We start from the raw sequence: 16,278 nt of genomic DNA on the forward strand, positions 1-16,278 counted from the left end.
TGTTTTGATATTGGGCAACGGTCCTGTATTTGGTGGGAAGCAGAAATATAGTCACATTTCTGGAACCATCACATAAATATCAACAGCAAGGTGGCTGTTGCGTAAGAGTCCCAATGCAGGGCACATCCTGATACACATCCTGTTGTGCAACAGGACATACTATGCACTGCTGCCCCATTGTGCACTGTCACAATTCATTGGCATAGTTGTATATCATGTCAGCAAAGTAGCGCCGTCATGATAAAATCACACATTTTAGTCTCTTATGCAGAACCTCAGCCATATTTTCTTGAAGCTGGTGATTATAAAATGCATGTTCATGAGCACCTAAAGCAGTGAGATCTTCTGATGATTGAACAATAGATGGAGAATGTCGATTATCCCAGCCTTGGAGTATTCGTCTTTGACAATAGTGAGAAGATGCAGTATCCAATCACATTAATTCCATGTCTAAGGAATATGTTTCAAAAGAAAACACGTGTCTTCAGATATATAACATACTAACAGCAAATCTCGCCAAAGATGCAGGCAGAGAAAGGCCTCCTAGCTGATTTGCTTTTAGGTGGATATGCCAAATTTTAAGCCTATAGTTTCCAGCAAACAACACCTGTGCTTTGATACCAACTTTCTGCTCTTGATTGTTGACTCACTTAAACTAGTCTCAGAACAGCTGAGAAAGTGAGTCTCCTGGTTAATGCCTATGAAACTTATGTTTTAGGGCATCCAATTAACTTAAGTGAGTGTCGTTGCAGAGTTCTGTACACTCATACCGTATGAGGAGAAAAAAGATGTGGGTACAAAAACCTGTTTGTTTTTTCGGATGCCTTGGAGACCACAATGGGAGTTTGGTGCTTTTTACAACTCTTTATAAATTCTTTATTCCTGTTGTTACTATGAAAACAGAACTACAATGATTTTTTTTGTTTTTGTTTTTAAGTAGAGATGTGGAACATAAACCTCAATTCACTCTTGCAGTGTTGGGACCCATAGTGGAGAAAATGAGAGTTCTGCTTAGTAGAAGTGCTATGGTTCTCTGATGCAAAAGTAGGTAGGAAGAGAGAAGTCCTGGATGGAGGGAATTGGAGAGCAAATATATTGTACTGTGTGCTTTTTCTTTGCTGTGACCTGTGGAACAGCAACAAGAATGAAAGAATGCAGTGAACCTGCCCATTGGCAAAGATGGCTGTAGTCCACAAAAGGTCATCCTGAATACAACCTGTCATTCTTCAAGATGCTTGGAAGAAAGGGCAGCATGGCAACAATCTGCTGTGATCTGTGACTTGTTAGCAGATTATTCCAAAAATATAACACTAAAGGTTGCCACATTTGCAATTGCAGCCCAAAAGATCAGAGCTAAAGTAGCAAAATCCATACTTGAGGTCAGAAATGGAAATGGCGATGGTTTGGGATGATACAGATCAGACACTGGCATTGTTATGTTGCTGCTATCATAATTTTAAGGAGCTAGTTTTAATTTTTGAATAAGTTTTAATGTTTATATTGGAAAGTGTTTATAAAGGTTGTATATTACTGATGTCATGGCCTATGGCTAGTACAATAAACAATTCAATTCAATTCAAGATGCTAAAGGATGCTTGCTTTCCTTATTTTTGTGTGGATCAGAGGCACTGAATTAGCATATCTGAATGCCAAAGAAATCTTGAGGATGCACTTTTACAAGGAAGGAATTTATAAAATTATGTGAAAATGAATCCCCCTCAACTATGGCTCTTAGCATAGCAGGAGTGAATTTGAGGTTGTGTTCCATGTCTCTGTTTGAAACAACAGGCCCACTGTAGTTCTGTCTTCATAGTAACAGCAGGAGTAAAGAGTGATATGTCTCTTGTTACTTGTGGCTTCTGTCCAGTCAGCTATGGCAACCACCCTTTCTGAAGGATAAGGACATGCAGTTTATTAAGATGCTAAAGGCAGACCCTTCATTGCTTTGAGACATCTGGCCCTTGTTCTTCAATGTAGCCAAATGAGTGACTGGATGGTAGAGCTTGGTTTTTGTATTACATTTCCCAGAATCCAAACAAATTCATGGTCAGTGGCTGTGTGTCAGAACTGGCATTTATATCTCCACAGCCCACTGTGCCTCAAATAAACACTTGGAGAGTAGCAAGTATTGAGGAGAGGAGTGCATAGCCTAGAATCAGCACCTGGGCTGACATGATCGCATTATCATCTACTGCACATGTGTAAAATATTCCTCCCCATCAGACATAGGAGCCCCCAGTGCGCAATGGGTTAAACCCTTGTGTCGGCAGGACTGCTGACCAAGAGGTCGGCGGTTCAAATCTGGGGAACGGGGTGAGCTCCCGTCTGTCAGCTCCAGCTTTCCATTTAGGGACATGAGAGAAGTCTCCCATAGGATAGTAAAACATCAAACATCTGGGTGTCCCCTGGGCAACGTCCTTGCAGACGGCCAATTCTCTCACACCAGAAGTGATTTGCAGTTTCTCAAGTTGGTCTTGATACAAAAAAAACCCCAGACATCATGACTAAAGTTGATGGAAGTTGTGATACAGGAACAGTTAGAAGGCTGCAGTTTGTTCTGTTTAGTCTGGATAGTAGGGTTTGAATTTAGATGCAAGATTTGTGGATATGAAATCTGATGTTAAAATGTCCTTTAACCTTTCTTCAACCTCAGAGCCACAAGTATTGTTGGGTTGCAAATTCCATTATCCCCAGTCTGCATAGTGGATCATCAAAAGTGATAGGAGTTGTTGTACAATAACATCTGGGGACCCAAACAGGGGAAAATTAAAGAACACCGACCACTGTGTAAAAAGATTATAGTTGGCCCTCTGTATCCATAGATTTTCTGTCTGTGGATTCAGTGGCTTTTTGAAGGCAGCTATAAGGCTGATGTGGCCTTCGATGAAAAGGAGCTTGACATTCCTGATCTATTATGTCTGATGCTGGTTCTTTCTGGATCTTGTTATTTCACTTTTAAAAATACTTTGTAACTAGAGAAGCAATCAGTCAAGGTTGCACGTTGTTGTTGTTGTTGTTGTTGTTGTTGTTGTTGTTAGGCTTATGTTTATTTTCTCTCCATATGGAGACTCAAAGCAGCTCACAATTAAAAGCATTGCAATGCAACTTAAAATATATAAATACATGAGTATTAAAGCAGTTTTAAAAATCATTAAATCATATAAAATCACAGCAGCCCCTGGCAATCTTAAAAACCTTTTCCTTTAAAAGCCTGCCTGAATAAAAAGGTTTTAACCTGTCGTCCGAAGGACAGCAGGGAGGAGAGCATTGATGCAGATGCCTGTTTTATTATTTTTACCATTTCTTTCAAAATTTCTATCACTTCAGCAAAACTGTACTGCCTTTTTAAAGTGTGTGGGATTTTCTGTAAAAATGCAAAACTACACTTGCTTAGAGTATTTCTTTTAAAAATATTTCAATTCAGAATGTGAAGACAGATTAATTTTGCTGTGACACAGGTGGACTGTAGAAGTGATTACCGTTTACTGGGGGAATCTGCATCCCTAACCTCAATGAACATGGAAGGCTGACTATAATACACATGACCGTATAGAGAAGACCGTGATATAAGACCATTAGGCCTTGGATCTGAATTAAGCTAGTTATGGAAAGATTCATTTAAGTTCATTTCCGTGTATAATGCAATGGTTGTTTTGAGCCAGGAGTGTTTTTGTAGGATTTTCCTGTCCAGGACAGAAAAGTGGAGCCCTTTTCCCTTCTCTGAACAGCTATCTCTGCTGCTCTGAGCATCACAATTAGTTGCTAGAGACAGTCCTAGTATTGTTCCAGTTCTGAAGCTTTTGGAGGAAATGGAGAAGTACAATTTTGAGACAGGAAAATTGTGTGTGCCTATCCCTGTACAGTTCGGTGAAGTGAAATTTGGAAGAAAGGAAGAGGAATAAGATACTGACTGAAGAGATTCTAAATGGACGAAAATGGATCTTCCTGAGAGAATTTCTTGCATGTAGCATTTAATTACTATGACACAGCCAGCTAGTGGGGACATTTATTCTTTTCCAACCTGCAATTTTTTGAAAAGACTCCCTTCTCATCCTTTTATCCCGTCATCCTTGACTTCTAGCCTGCCTTTGTAGATAAAAGGTTGAAGCCCTCAAAGAAAGATCCAAAAAACCAAAGATTTCATATGTATGGTCTGGAAACCACACAACACACCAGTGCAACATTTTGTTTGTTATTGTGTCACTTTTCAAGAAGCAGACAATATGTTGTTGCTTTACAGTTCTGCAGCCACACACAACAGTTTTTGGCATTAAACATTAATATTGCTAAATGGATTTCAGGGAAATTTTTGTTTTGACTAAAATTGTCACGGGACTGTATAAGTATAAATATGTTTTTTGGACATATCTACTTATTATGTCTATGAGCTGTTATGGTAATGATGGTGGAGAATAGGGAAGACATCTGAGTATTCCTTGCTAAGAAAACAACAGAGGTTGGCATCACTTCTAAAATTAACAGGTTTATTCTAGCATATGGTTTCCATTCCATAGATGCATTAAATATCAATGCAGAAAAGGAGTGGAAAGCACAAGACTGTTGAACTACAACTCCCAGCAATCCTATCCAGTACATCCAGTAGTGAGACATGTTGAAAGTTACAGTTAGCAACATCTAGAGGGTCTCACAATTCCCATCTATCTTAGAGTTGTATGTGTACATATGCATGCATAAACACATACCCACATAATTTCCTTGCTATATACTGTATTTTTGGAGTTCCTAATTGCTGGCATACAACTCTCCTGGTTACTCCATGAATTTCATTGGGTTTTATGTCCAGTTCACATTTTCCTTTAAACAAATCCCCAACTTTATTTATAACAGAATTTGAACAGAATTGAATAAGCTCAGGAGATTAAACCTGTCTGTGAACGATGAACAGAAGGCTGAAGTAAATCCTGTTGGTGACATAAACTGGCACAAATCCAATTTATGTCTGGGCTGGAGGAAAGCTGTACTCCTGGAGGAAACCAGTATACAGACAGTCCCCAAGTTACAAACATCCGACTTACAAATGACTCATAGTTAAGAACAGGGGTGAAACGACAGGACATGAGAGAAATCTACCCCTCAAAAGGGAAATTCACTCCTGTAAGAGTTATCATGGGGAAAAATGTCTCCACCTAAGCTTTCTCACCAATCTATTGCACTCCAGGCCTGGAAACACCTTTACCCACCACACCACACAGAATGTAAGCAAACAGTTTATTCTAAAAACATATAAAAAGCATATAAAAATCAAGAATAAGAAAGGAAGATATATAATCCAGAAAGGTTTAGCAACAGGTGACATCCAAACAATAATTCAGATGTCTCATAAAGTTCCAGAGCTGGCAAAGTCCAGGAACAGCCAGGAATCATAGATGCAGCATAAATCCACAATCATGAAGGTATAACTAGTAACACTTGAACAAGAGTACATGAACAGGAACACATAAAACTTCCAGGATATATTAAATCCAAAATCAGAGCTTGACTTGAACCAGGAACAAGAGAAGTCAGGCTTAGCTTCTCACTCTTATGCAGCGTTGCCTGAACTGACCTTAAGGTAGCCAACTTGTTGTTTAATAGACATCCATGAAATCATTCTGTTTCTTGTGAATTTCTTTCCCAACTTTCCCACGTAATCTCTCCGAATGACACAATCTATTTTCGGCTCTGATTTGTAAATGAAGACCTTTGCTGATCTCTGTAGCTGCAGGTGACTTCCCATGGGACTCCTCCTTATCACTCAGTTCTTCACTCGATTCCTTATCTGCTGTATTTATTATTTCAATTATTTATACCCCGCCCTTCTCACCCGAGGGGACTCAGGGCGGCTTACAAGTGGCAATTGATGCCGTTACACTGATATAAAATAAACTAAAATGATTAAAACAGTTAAAACAATCATAAAATAGTCATAAAATAGTTATAAAATACAATATACAAAGTTTAAAATAATGCAAAGTGCTTATGCCATTCATCCACCAGACGTTATACAAGAGCCGTAATTCAGACCGAGTCGAAGCCAACACATGCTTATTCTTCAAATGCCTGCATACATAGCCAGGTCTTCAGTTTTTTTCTGAACCCCAAAAGGGATGGGGCCTGCCGAATGTCACTGGGGAGGGAGTTCCACAGCCGGGGAGCCACCACCGAGAAGGCCCTGTCTCTCGTCCCCACCCGCCGTGCCTGTGAGGCGGGTGGGACCGAGAGCAGGGCCTCTCCAGAAGATCTTAAGGTTCTTGTGGGCTCATAGGGGAAGATACGTTCGGACAGGTAAATTGGACCAGAACCGTTTAGGGCTTTGTAGGCCAAGACCAGCACTTTGAATTGGGCTCAGTAGCATATCGGCAACCAGTGGAGCTGGCTTAACAAGGGAGTCGTATGCTCCCTGTAAGCCGCCCTAGTTAACAATCTGACTGCCGCCCGTTGTACTAATTGGAGCTTCCGGGCCGTCTTCAAAGGCAGCCCCACGTAGAGCGCGTTGCAGTAATCCAGCCGGGATGTGACCAGAGCGTGGACCACCGTGGCCAAGTCAGACTTCCCAAGGTACTGTAGCTACTTCTGGCTCTCCTGAATGCTCTTGAGGCTCTGCACCTTCCGAGCCTGTTTTCTCACAGAGAGAATAATCATTTTCCAGACTTGAGGGGCCATCATTTTGTGCCACAGGAAAGGTCACAAGCCTCTCTAAAATATCAGTAAAACAATCATCCTCTGGTGACTGATCTACAACACAATCCTTCTTTCCACAACAAACCATTTTTTTTTCAAAATCCAATTCTCACAGGGACAGAAAGTGAGGTGAAATCTTCTGAACAGAGACACAAACAGCACCCCTCCCCCCCAAAAAACCCCCCAGGGGTGTTAACCATTTCCTGTGCTATCCAAAGCTAAATATATGTATATATTTGGCTGGAGTTACACTTAAAAATGTATCTGTTCTGACTTACATAAAAATTCAAGTTAAGAACAAACCTACAGAACCTTTTTTGTAACTTGGAGACTGCCTGTATATATGAAATGAAAATTGATTTTGAGGAATATTCAATCATAACAGTTCCAATCTGGTCAGTTCCAACAGATTTTATAGGAGAAAAATGGCAACAATTCTAATTACAAAACTCGGTATGACTATGCACCTTCAAGTTTTGTATCAATCCATGAATGTCATAGAGTTCTCTTAGGCAAGGGATACTCAGAGGTGGATCTGCCAGTTTCTTCCTCTGAAACATAGCCTCCAGCACCTGTATTTGTTGTCAGTCTTCCATCCAAGAACTAACGAGGACTTAGCCCTACATAGCTTCCAAGATGAGACAGGTCTACACAAAACTAAGGGACAATTCCCCAATTCCCCATTGAGACTAAAGTAATTTCCCCCTCCTGCTCTGTGGTTGCTATTTGCAACTTTTAAAAGGTGTACTGTACTTATGCATTTCGTGTTACTTCTTGTTTAGGTCTCTTTAAGACTTTCCCTGACTGATCTTTGACAAATAATTTTCTTGGTAGATTAGGTTTAAATAAAATTATTATAAGCTGATGGAAGGAATTGGCTACAATCTGACAGTGACCAGCTCATGTCCTAAAAATTGTCTCCAAGTAGCTTTTCTTCAAAGGTGACAGAGGAGATGGTGGATAATCTTTTTAATGACTTTGGAGTTTTATGTCAGGTGTCTTTTAATGCATTAAAGCTGGGGGGAGAAAGGGAGATACCAGAACTTACTTAGATTATTTGTTATGCGGATATTTATATTTCACCTCAAGAGGCTTTTCCCTTCTGGTTCCTACATTTAGCATAAAAGTTTTTTCAGAGGAACTATACATTGCTTCCAGGTTATTTTTCTTTAAGCTTTTTCATATGTAAGTAGTGGAACTTTGTGTTACTTCCAGATAAAAGAAGACTGCAGTCTTGTGACAATGATGCCTTGTGACAGGAAAGGAGAACGCTTTTTCAGAGGACACATCTAAGGGGAATTCAGAGAGTTTTAAAAAGTTCTGGTAACTCCAGTTTTTTTAGTCAGTGTCACTGACCTGAAGTGTGAGTTGCTGTGAGTTTTTCAGGCTGTATGGGCATGTTCCAGTAGCATTCTCTCCTGATGTTTCGCCTGCATCCATGGCAAGTGTCCTCAGAGATTTGTTCGGAGATTTGTTGGAAATGAGGCAAATGGAGTGTATATATATTTGTGAAATGTCCAGGTTGGGAGAAAGAACCCTTGTCTGTATGATGCAAGTGTGAATGTTATAATGAGCAAACTTGATTAGCATTGAATAGCCTTGCAGTGGCAAAGTCAATCAGTGAGGGTATTTGCATGGAGGTAGCCTGGCTGTTCTTGCATGGGGGCATCCTTTGTTTAAGAGGTGCCAACTGGCACTTGATTGTTGTCTGGAATCCCCCTGTTTCTGGGTGGTGTTCTTTATAATGCTGGTAACCAGATTTTCTCCCACACTGTACATTACACACACACACACACACACATATACTTCACTTGCCTCATTTCCAACATATCTCTGAATAAACCTCTGAGGATGTTTGCCACAGATACAGGCAAAATGCCAGGAGAGAATGCTATTGGAACATGGCTATACAGCTCGAAAACTCACAGCAATCCACTGATTCCAGCCATAAAAGCCTTTAACACATTGACCTGAAGTGTGCTCTTAAAGGCAGCCTCTCCCTCGCCTTCCCTGAGCAGTGCTGTCAAAATAGTACAGTGCAAAGGGCAATTTGTAGTAGTTTATGTTTACTGTTAGTAATACAGTAATTTTTTCCCCCCTATATCCTGATTTGTTCTGCTTTCCTCACTTCCCCACAGTTACGTAACTGAACATAAGGCTTTGATATTATGCTACATTATGTATCTGAGAAAGTAGATTGCTGTCCATAAGAAGGCATACTAAAATATTTCCACTTGTCTAAAATCTACTGCAGGCTCCTCTTCTGCTTTTTATCATAGTAAGGAATAGGTACCATACATTGTTGTTGTAATTTCTGTTTTCATATATGAGATAATATGACAGTCTCCTGGAATGTGTCCTATCAGCTCTTGGCTTGCCTTATTCTCTCTAGGTCATTGACCTGCTGAGAGTACGCCCAGGTCATTGCTTTAGAGTTTCCTGCTGCAGAAAACAGTTGTGTCAGAGTTCCCTATCATATCATCTGTGCTCAGTGCTTTCTGTACCATGCATGCTGTGCCCTTTGAGTTCCTCTTACTGCCATCCTGCTGCAAATCTGCACGTTCCATCCAGTACCTTGTAGCAGCCAGAATGGTTTGAGGACTGGACTTTGACTCTGGGAAACAGGGTTTGAATACCCATTTACCCATGTTTAGTATCTTTATCAGGTTTACTCTCTAATTCCCAGCCTACTGTTAGGAATTGTGGAAGTTGAAGTCCAGAACACTTGGAGGGCCAAAGTTTGCCCATGTCTGATCTATATTCAGTAGTAGAATCGTACTCTGTTTTGAATCCCCAATAATAAAAATACTGAGATTTTTTCAAAAAGACCAAAAACCTCTACTTAAAGGAAAATGCATGTGTTCCAATTGTGATTGCTTCTGTGAAAATTCAAAGAGCTTGTAACAATGACAGTACATTTACTGCTGGTGAGGACCAGACAATGAATCTATGAACTGTATGAAGTTGCACAAGCCTCTTCTAGGAATTCAAATAGCCGCATTGTGCTTTGGAGATGCTGAAGTTGATTTACTGTATTTCTTTGGTTCTAAGATGCCATTGGTTGCAAAGACACTCACTAATATCAGTACCTTATCAGAAGAAAAAAACTTTATTTATATATTTACTAGCTTAGGTACCTGGCAATGCCTGGGTTTGTTCTTTTGAAACACTATTTATTAAAATAGCCCTGGTGGCGAAGTGCGTTAAAGCATTAAGCTGGAAACCGAAAGGTCCCAGGTTCAAACCCCGGGAGCGGTGTGAGTGGCCTCTGTTAGCTCCAGCTCCTGCCAACCTAGCAGTTCGAAAACATGCCAATGTGAGTAGATCAATAGGTACTACTCCGGTGGGAAGGTAACGGCGCTCCATGCAGTCATGCTGGCCACATGACCTTGGAGGTGTCTATGGACAACGCCAGCTCTTCGGCTTAGAAATGGAGATGAGCACCAACCCCCAGAGTCAGACATGACTGGACTTAACGTCAGGGGAAACCTTTACCTTTTATTTATTAAAAATTGTCATTGTTTTTCATTTTATTAATGGTTCTGTTAGAAAATGCATAAAGATGTGGGTGAACAACTATTCCCATCATCATCGGCCATTGCCCGCAGACCACACTGGTAGTTAAAATCGATCATAATGGGCATGTGTGTCACATTTAGTGCAGATCAGTCGTTGGTGGGGTTCACAGAGCTCTCTAGGTATGGGCAGACTGCAACTCCCATTGTCCAGGGTCATTTCCCCCCAGTTCCCCCCAGTTTTCTGTTGGTCATGGGGGATGCGGTCTGTGTCTCAAGTTTGGTCCAGAGCCATCTTGGAAAATATATACATACAGATATACACATACACATAATATCTATCTATCTAGTATAATATGTAATAAATAATATATAAAAGCACCTGTGATTCTAAAATGTTTCCCTTTTTTAGAGATATTTTATGGGGGAAACGTGTGTCTTAGAATTGAAGAAATACAGTATTATTTTGCTTATTATTACAATTCCCATTATATTGGGTGGCTGAACTACAGCCAATGGTGCCAGTTCGCTGAGAGATCTACAAATGAACACCCTCTCATCTTGGTTCTACCATGAGCTAGGAAAAAGCCCCAATTCACACCATATTATGTCTGTATAAGAGCATTTTTGCACACTCATATGGACAAATATGCATGTACACACCTTCTATTTGCTATATTCACAAGCTAAAAGAAAAAGCAGATTATTATAATAATACTGTCCTGAAATAGAAATAGTTAAAAAGAGGATTTTTAGTAATAGAAAATTCAATGATGTCCAGCCTATAATCAGAGATTCCTCATGTTAACCCCAAATTAAATACTGCATCTTTGGTAACATAAATCCCTGAAATAATGCTTGTAAAGTTAAATGGAAATAAAGTTAAAACCATAAAGGCAGGTTGTAATGCTAATAAATACATCAGACATCTTCTTTGTTTGTCGAGCTTTAGGGAGGTATATGTTTGCATTATTCCCTTTTCATGCCCTCACTCTGGTCCCTTGTCTTCCTTCCTTGTCCCTTTCTATGAACTTTCAGGAAGGAGACACATTTCTTGGTAGATATTTTGCCAAACATCTCATTCTCCTCATGTGAAAAGCCATTGTCCTGGCATTTTGGGAGACTTCTGTGAACTGCCAAATATTGTAATTGCTAGTACTTCCTGCATTCACTTTCATCCCAATTGTGTGTGTATAATATACATGAACTTGAAATTTTGAATGACATTTCATCTGATGACATGGGCTGTAGTCCGTGAACAGTTGTTTATGGTAAATATGTGAGTTGCTTAGGCACCAAGTGACACACTCTTGGTTTTTACCACAACTTAATTGCCCTTATAGTAAGGAGTTGTGTGTGTTCAGTGTAATCCATCTTCCTCTTTTGGCAGAATCGCAGGGGAATTCAATTGTCCTTGTAATAAAAGTGATCCACCACAGGCCATTCTTCCCAATCCTTGGCAAGAGGTTTGCCTAAGGAAGGCCAAGGATTATGTTGCACATTGGTGTGCATTTGCAAAGGGAAACTTGGATTTCAGTAGGAGCCTCTTCCTCCAAAACAGGGAACATTTGTTTTTGATATCACTGCTTGTTTTCAGCATACGGTTGGATTTAATTGTTTTTTCCAAATTTTGTGAACTGCTGAAAGGACTGGAGTAACTGAGAGGTACAGAGGTACTGGGTGCTGTATGAAACATTTCAGAAAAAGGAACTGTCAAAACCATCTTGATTATTTCTAGCCTAAAAAACACTATAAAATTCATCGATTGCCGTAAGTTGACAGGCAACTTGAGGGCACATCCACAAGGAGTGAACAAATAAACCCCCTTTAGTAGTTCACAGTTCAAAAATAACAAAGTGCAGTCAAAATCAAACAGATCTATCTAAAATTAAAATAAAGCAGCAAAAAAGAAGGAAGGAAGGAAGGAAGGAAGGAGCAAGCGAGCTAGCAGAGGACACAATACAGTATCTTCCATGTTGCAAATACAGTCTCGCTTATCCAACATAAACGGGCCGGCAGAATGTTGGATAAGCGAATATGTTGGATAATAAGGAGAGATTAAGGAGAAGCCTATTAAACATCAAACTAGGTTATGATTTTACAAATTAAGCACCAAAACATCATGTTATACAACAAATTTGACAGAAAAAGTAGTTCAATACACAGTAATGCTATGTAGTACTTTCTGTATTTACGAATTTAGCACCAAAATATCACGATGTATTGAAAATCTTGATTAGAAAAATGTGTTGGATAATCCAGAACGTTGGATAAGCAAGTGTTGGATAAGTGAGACTCTACTGTATATTGAAACATAGTTTAAAACAGGGCTTTTTCAACTTTTTCCACTCATGACCCTTTTCTGTTCAAGACATTTTTTCATGACCCCAGATATATAGGTCTATAAAATAGGTATAAAAATCAAACATTTACTAATAATAAACCAGCATTTGCAAGGCTTGCTAAACAGGCTGATTTTACTTTCTGTGGAGAACACTTTAAGGATCTTCTTAAGAGTCCACTGTAAATATTGCACGTTGTTGCTAACAGTTTGTTGAAACACTCAGAAACCTTTTACTATTGCCAATTTTTTGTGATGCCAACATTGAGTTCAGGGGACCCCATTTGAGGTTGGAACCCAGAGTTTAAGAAGCTGTGGTTCAAACAACACTCCCATAAGCTTGTCATTTGTCCAGTTCTGGGCACCGCAATTGAAGGGAAATGTTGACCAGCTGGAAGGGTGACTAAAATGATCAAGGATCTGGAGAACAAGCCCTATGAGGAGTGACTTAAAGAGCTGGGCATGTTTAGCCTGCAGAAGACAAGGCTGAGAGAAGACATGATAGCCATGTATAAATATGTGAGGGGAAGTCATAGGGAGGAGAGAGCAAGCTTGTTTGCTGCTGCCCTGCAGACTAGTACGCGGAACAATGGCTTCAAACTACATGAAAGGAGATTCCATTTGAACATTAGGAACATTAGGAAGAACTTTCTAACTGTGAGACCTGTTCAGCAATGGAACTCTCTGACCCAGGGTGTGGTAGAGGCTCCTTCTTTGGAGGCTTTTAAACAGACACTGGATGGCCATCTATTGGGCAGGGCTGTAGCCAGAAAAAAATTTTTGGGGGGCGGGTTGAAACTTCTTTTAGTGAATCATGAAGAGTTGTTCTATAACACAAAATCATTTAGAAATCAGGCTCCATCGATAAACTTCAGTGGACACTCAAGACAGCACAGCTTCAGTGGACATTCCTGGGGATTTGGTTAACCAGTTAAAATTCGTGAGTAAAACAGTTTTTAAAAAACCTGAATTTTTTTTGGGAGGGGGGCTGGTTGAACCCTCCCCCCCCCTTGGGTACAGCCCTGGGCGCAGGTGCTTTGAATGTGAGTTTCCTGCTTCTTGGCAGGAGGTTGGTCTAAATGGCCCATGATGTCTCTTCCAACTCTATGATTCTATGATTTCTTTATTCCCTAACACAGCAACCATAGATGGAGGAGGAGGTTTCCAAAGTTAGAGTACTATCATCTAAAATGCCCTTTCCCAGGTAGCCATCTAATAAACTCATTTAAAAAGGGAAACTCGTGAAAAGAATTTGGGGAAGTTCTTAATGTCTAGGTAGGTATAGAAGGGTGCGTGCGTGATGTCAAGCTATTTAGAACTTTAAATATTAATGCCAGCCATTTTAATTCATCCCAGAATTGGATTGGGGGCTAGTGCCTGTGATAATATTATATTAACCAGCCTCTGTTAATATGTTTATACTGAATTTCTGTTAACAATATCACTACCACCATTTTGAGCTGCTTCTGTTTATGACCATTTTCAAGACAGCTTTGCGTAATCTATGTGAACATTTGCCAGGGTGTAATTAATGTGCCCAATACATTTAATGCAGTGGTGGGAATCATAAAGGCTTCCAGATGTTGTTAGCTAAAACACATCTGCCCTAACTAGCATAATTGACCTGTGCACAGAAAGGTTGGGGTGATGATGAGAGGTGCAGAATGATAATAATTGAAGTACTACTTGTTCCCTGTTCTTCAGTCTGCTTTGGAAGTACAAGCAATTGCAAACTTTTCCTGTTATTCACCTCTGCTTTAGAAGTACAAACCATTGCAATTCTGATTGAACACCACTCAACCAGATGAGTAAACCATCCATTGACAGTATCTCCATCTTGTCTGAATTGAATCAATTTAAAGGCCTTTATTTACTCCGTTATTCCATCCAGGTGCTGATTCAGAATGCTTGCTGTTGATAAAAACTGGGTAGCAGTCACATATTGGCAACACTTCAGTCCACTTTGCGGTGTAATCTATCCCAGCAGTTTCATAGGGATGTTAAATAGGACATGGAATCAAAATAGAGCCCCGTGGAACCTTATAGCACAACTGCTAGGCAACAGAATAATCCCCAATCAATTAATTTCCTTACTGTGAATGGCCCTGGAGCTGATTATGTGGCAGAGTGAGATGTAAGTTTAATATAGTTTAATATAGATTGTTCAAATTGTCTCAGAGTAATAGCAACAGTAAATCAACTTCCCTATGAGAATTTTATAACAGTTCTTATTGGAAACCAGAGAATTGTGAGGAATGATTTACTGACTTTGATCTAGCCAGTTGTTCCAAACCACAGTGCTTAGCTATGTCCTATCTTTGGCTAGATCTAAGCTGCCCTAAGAACAAGCCCTATATCCCAGGATCTGCTTTAAACCAGATTATGAGTCTGCATTGCCAGATAATCTGGGATAAACAGAAAACCCAGGATCAGATCCTGGAATAGAGGGCCTGTCTGGAAAGACCCTTGGTCTATGCTGCCATATAAATCCAGTTGGATGCAGTTAATGTGCATTCAGAAACTGAATCATATGGCAGTGTAGATGGGGCCTTAGTGGGGAAAAAGATACCTAGTGAGATCAGTATCAAGAACAAACCAGTGCCTTTTTTTTGAACCAACTTTGGTGAGGCTAGTAATTTCTTAGACATTTCTTTGTGTAGAAGTTAAACTCTGATTTGTTATTGAAATGCAGAAACATGGGATTCTACAACATAAATAAAAACGTTACTTACAAATGCATGTATAAGGAGCATTGGGTTGTATCCAGTTATTGATTCAGTCCCTAGGGCAGGCATGAGCAAACTTTGGCTCTCCAAAGCGGTTGAGGAGGAAAAGGAAGGGGCCTGAGGCCAGGAATTTTGGAATTTGAAGTCCAAAACACCTGGAGGGCCAAAGTTTGCCCATGCCTGCCCTAGTGTTAAAACACCGTGCAAGAACTTTTTGACAATCAGTGCTGTGATCGTGGAAACAAGTGATGGCTTAAGAATCAAACATCAGGCTTTGGTCAGGGATTTGGACAATAGTCCTTAGACTTCTGTTTGAAATAAATATTCAAATGCTGTTCTTGAGGTCTGGCCATATAGGAAGGTTCTTTTCTAGTCCTGATCAATCCTCTGTCAACCTACTATTTCAAAAGATTTCAAAATGTCCTAGTTTCTCTCTGACTTCCACTGCCCCCTTTGTCTTTAGCTTTTTTAAATTGAGTGTAATTTTCACTCGATTAACTCAGCCTTTCCTACCTTGACTTTTTCTTACCCTGTAATGGCTTTTGCTTTATTAATTACACCCTGATGTTGATTTGCCAAATGTTTATCTGCTTTTTATATGTGAAATGCTGGAGAGTATGAATATCCTATTTTGATTCCATACAGGCTTAAACACAGGATGCTTCTATGCCCTTTCCACAATGCTGAACCGCATGGTGGTGCTGAATTATCCAGTAAGTATTTCTCTGTTCGGAAGGTTTTGTCATGGATTTGCCTTTAAGAATGTTGACTTTTGTTGTGCAATAGGTAGGTGTGATATTCCACTCTAATGAAACCTAAGAATTAACACTTAAGGTGAGAGTCTTAAAAACATTTAGCTTAAAATATAAATGAACCTCTTATTCCTTTTGTGCAAATGTTTGATCTTTATAAAAAAATGCAGTGGGAAATGAAGAGGCACTTGTGTCAAGACCCAGGCTGCAGAGCACCAATAACCATACACAGAGGCCAGAATCTATCTAATATCTTTATTGTA

General features: G+C 39.8%; 1 protein-coding gene across 8 annotated transcripts in view; it reads left to right on the forward strand.

Moving 5' to 3' along the window:
- Positions 1–16,278, forward strand: part of flvcr2 (FLVCR choline and putative heme transporter 2) — a 77,000-nt gene that overhangs the window by 30,939 nt on the left and 29,783 nt on the right. For all 8 annotated transcript variants that reach the window (XR_010002125.1, XR_010002124.1, XR_010002122.1 and 5 more), the window contains exon 4: positions 15,909–15,976. Coding sequence is in view for 4 of the 8 variants with exons in the window: in XM_062968323.1 (XP_062824393.1) it covers positions 15,909–15,976 (68 nt within the window). In the remaining 4 variants the exon portion in view is untranslated. The remainder of the gene's footprint in view (positions 1–15,908; positions 15,977–16,278) is intronic.

This window comes from Anolis carolinensis, chromosome 1, assembly GCF_035594765.1.
Source record: "Anolis carolinensis isolate JA03-04 chromosome 1, rAnoCar3.1.pri, whole genome shotgun sequence".
Taxonomy (NCBI): domain Eukaryota; kingdom Metazoa; phylum Chordata; class Lepidosauria; order Squamata; family Dactyloidae; genus Anolis; species Anolis carolinensis.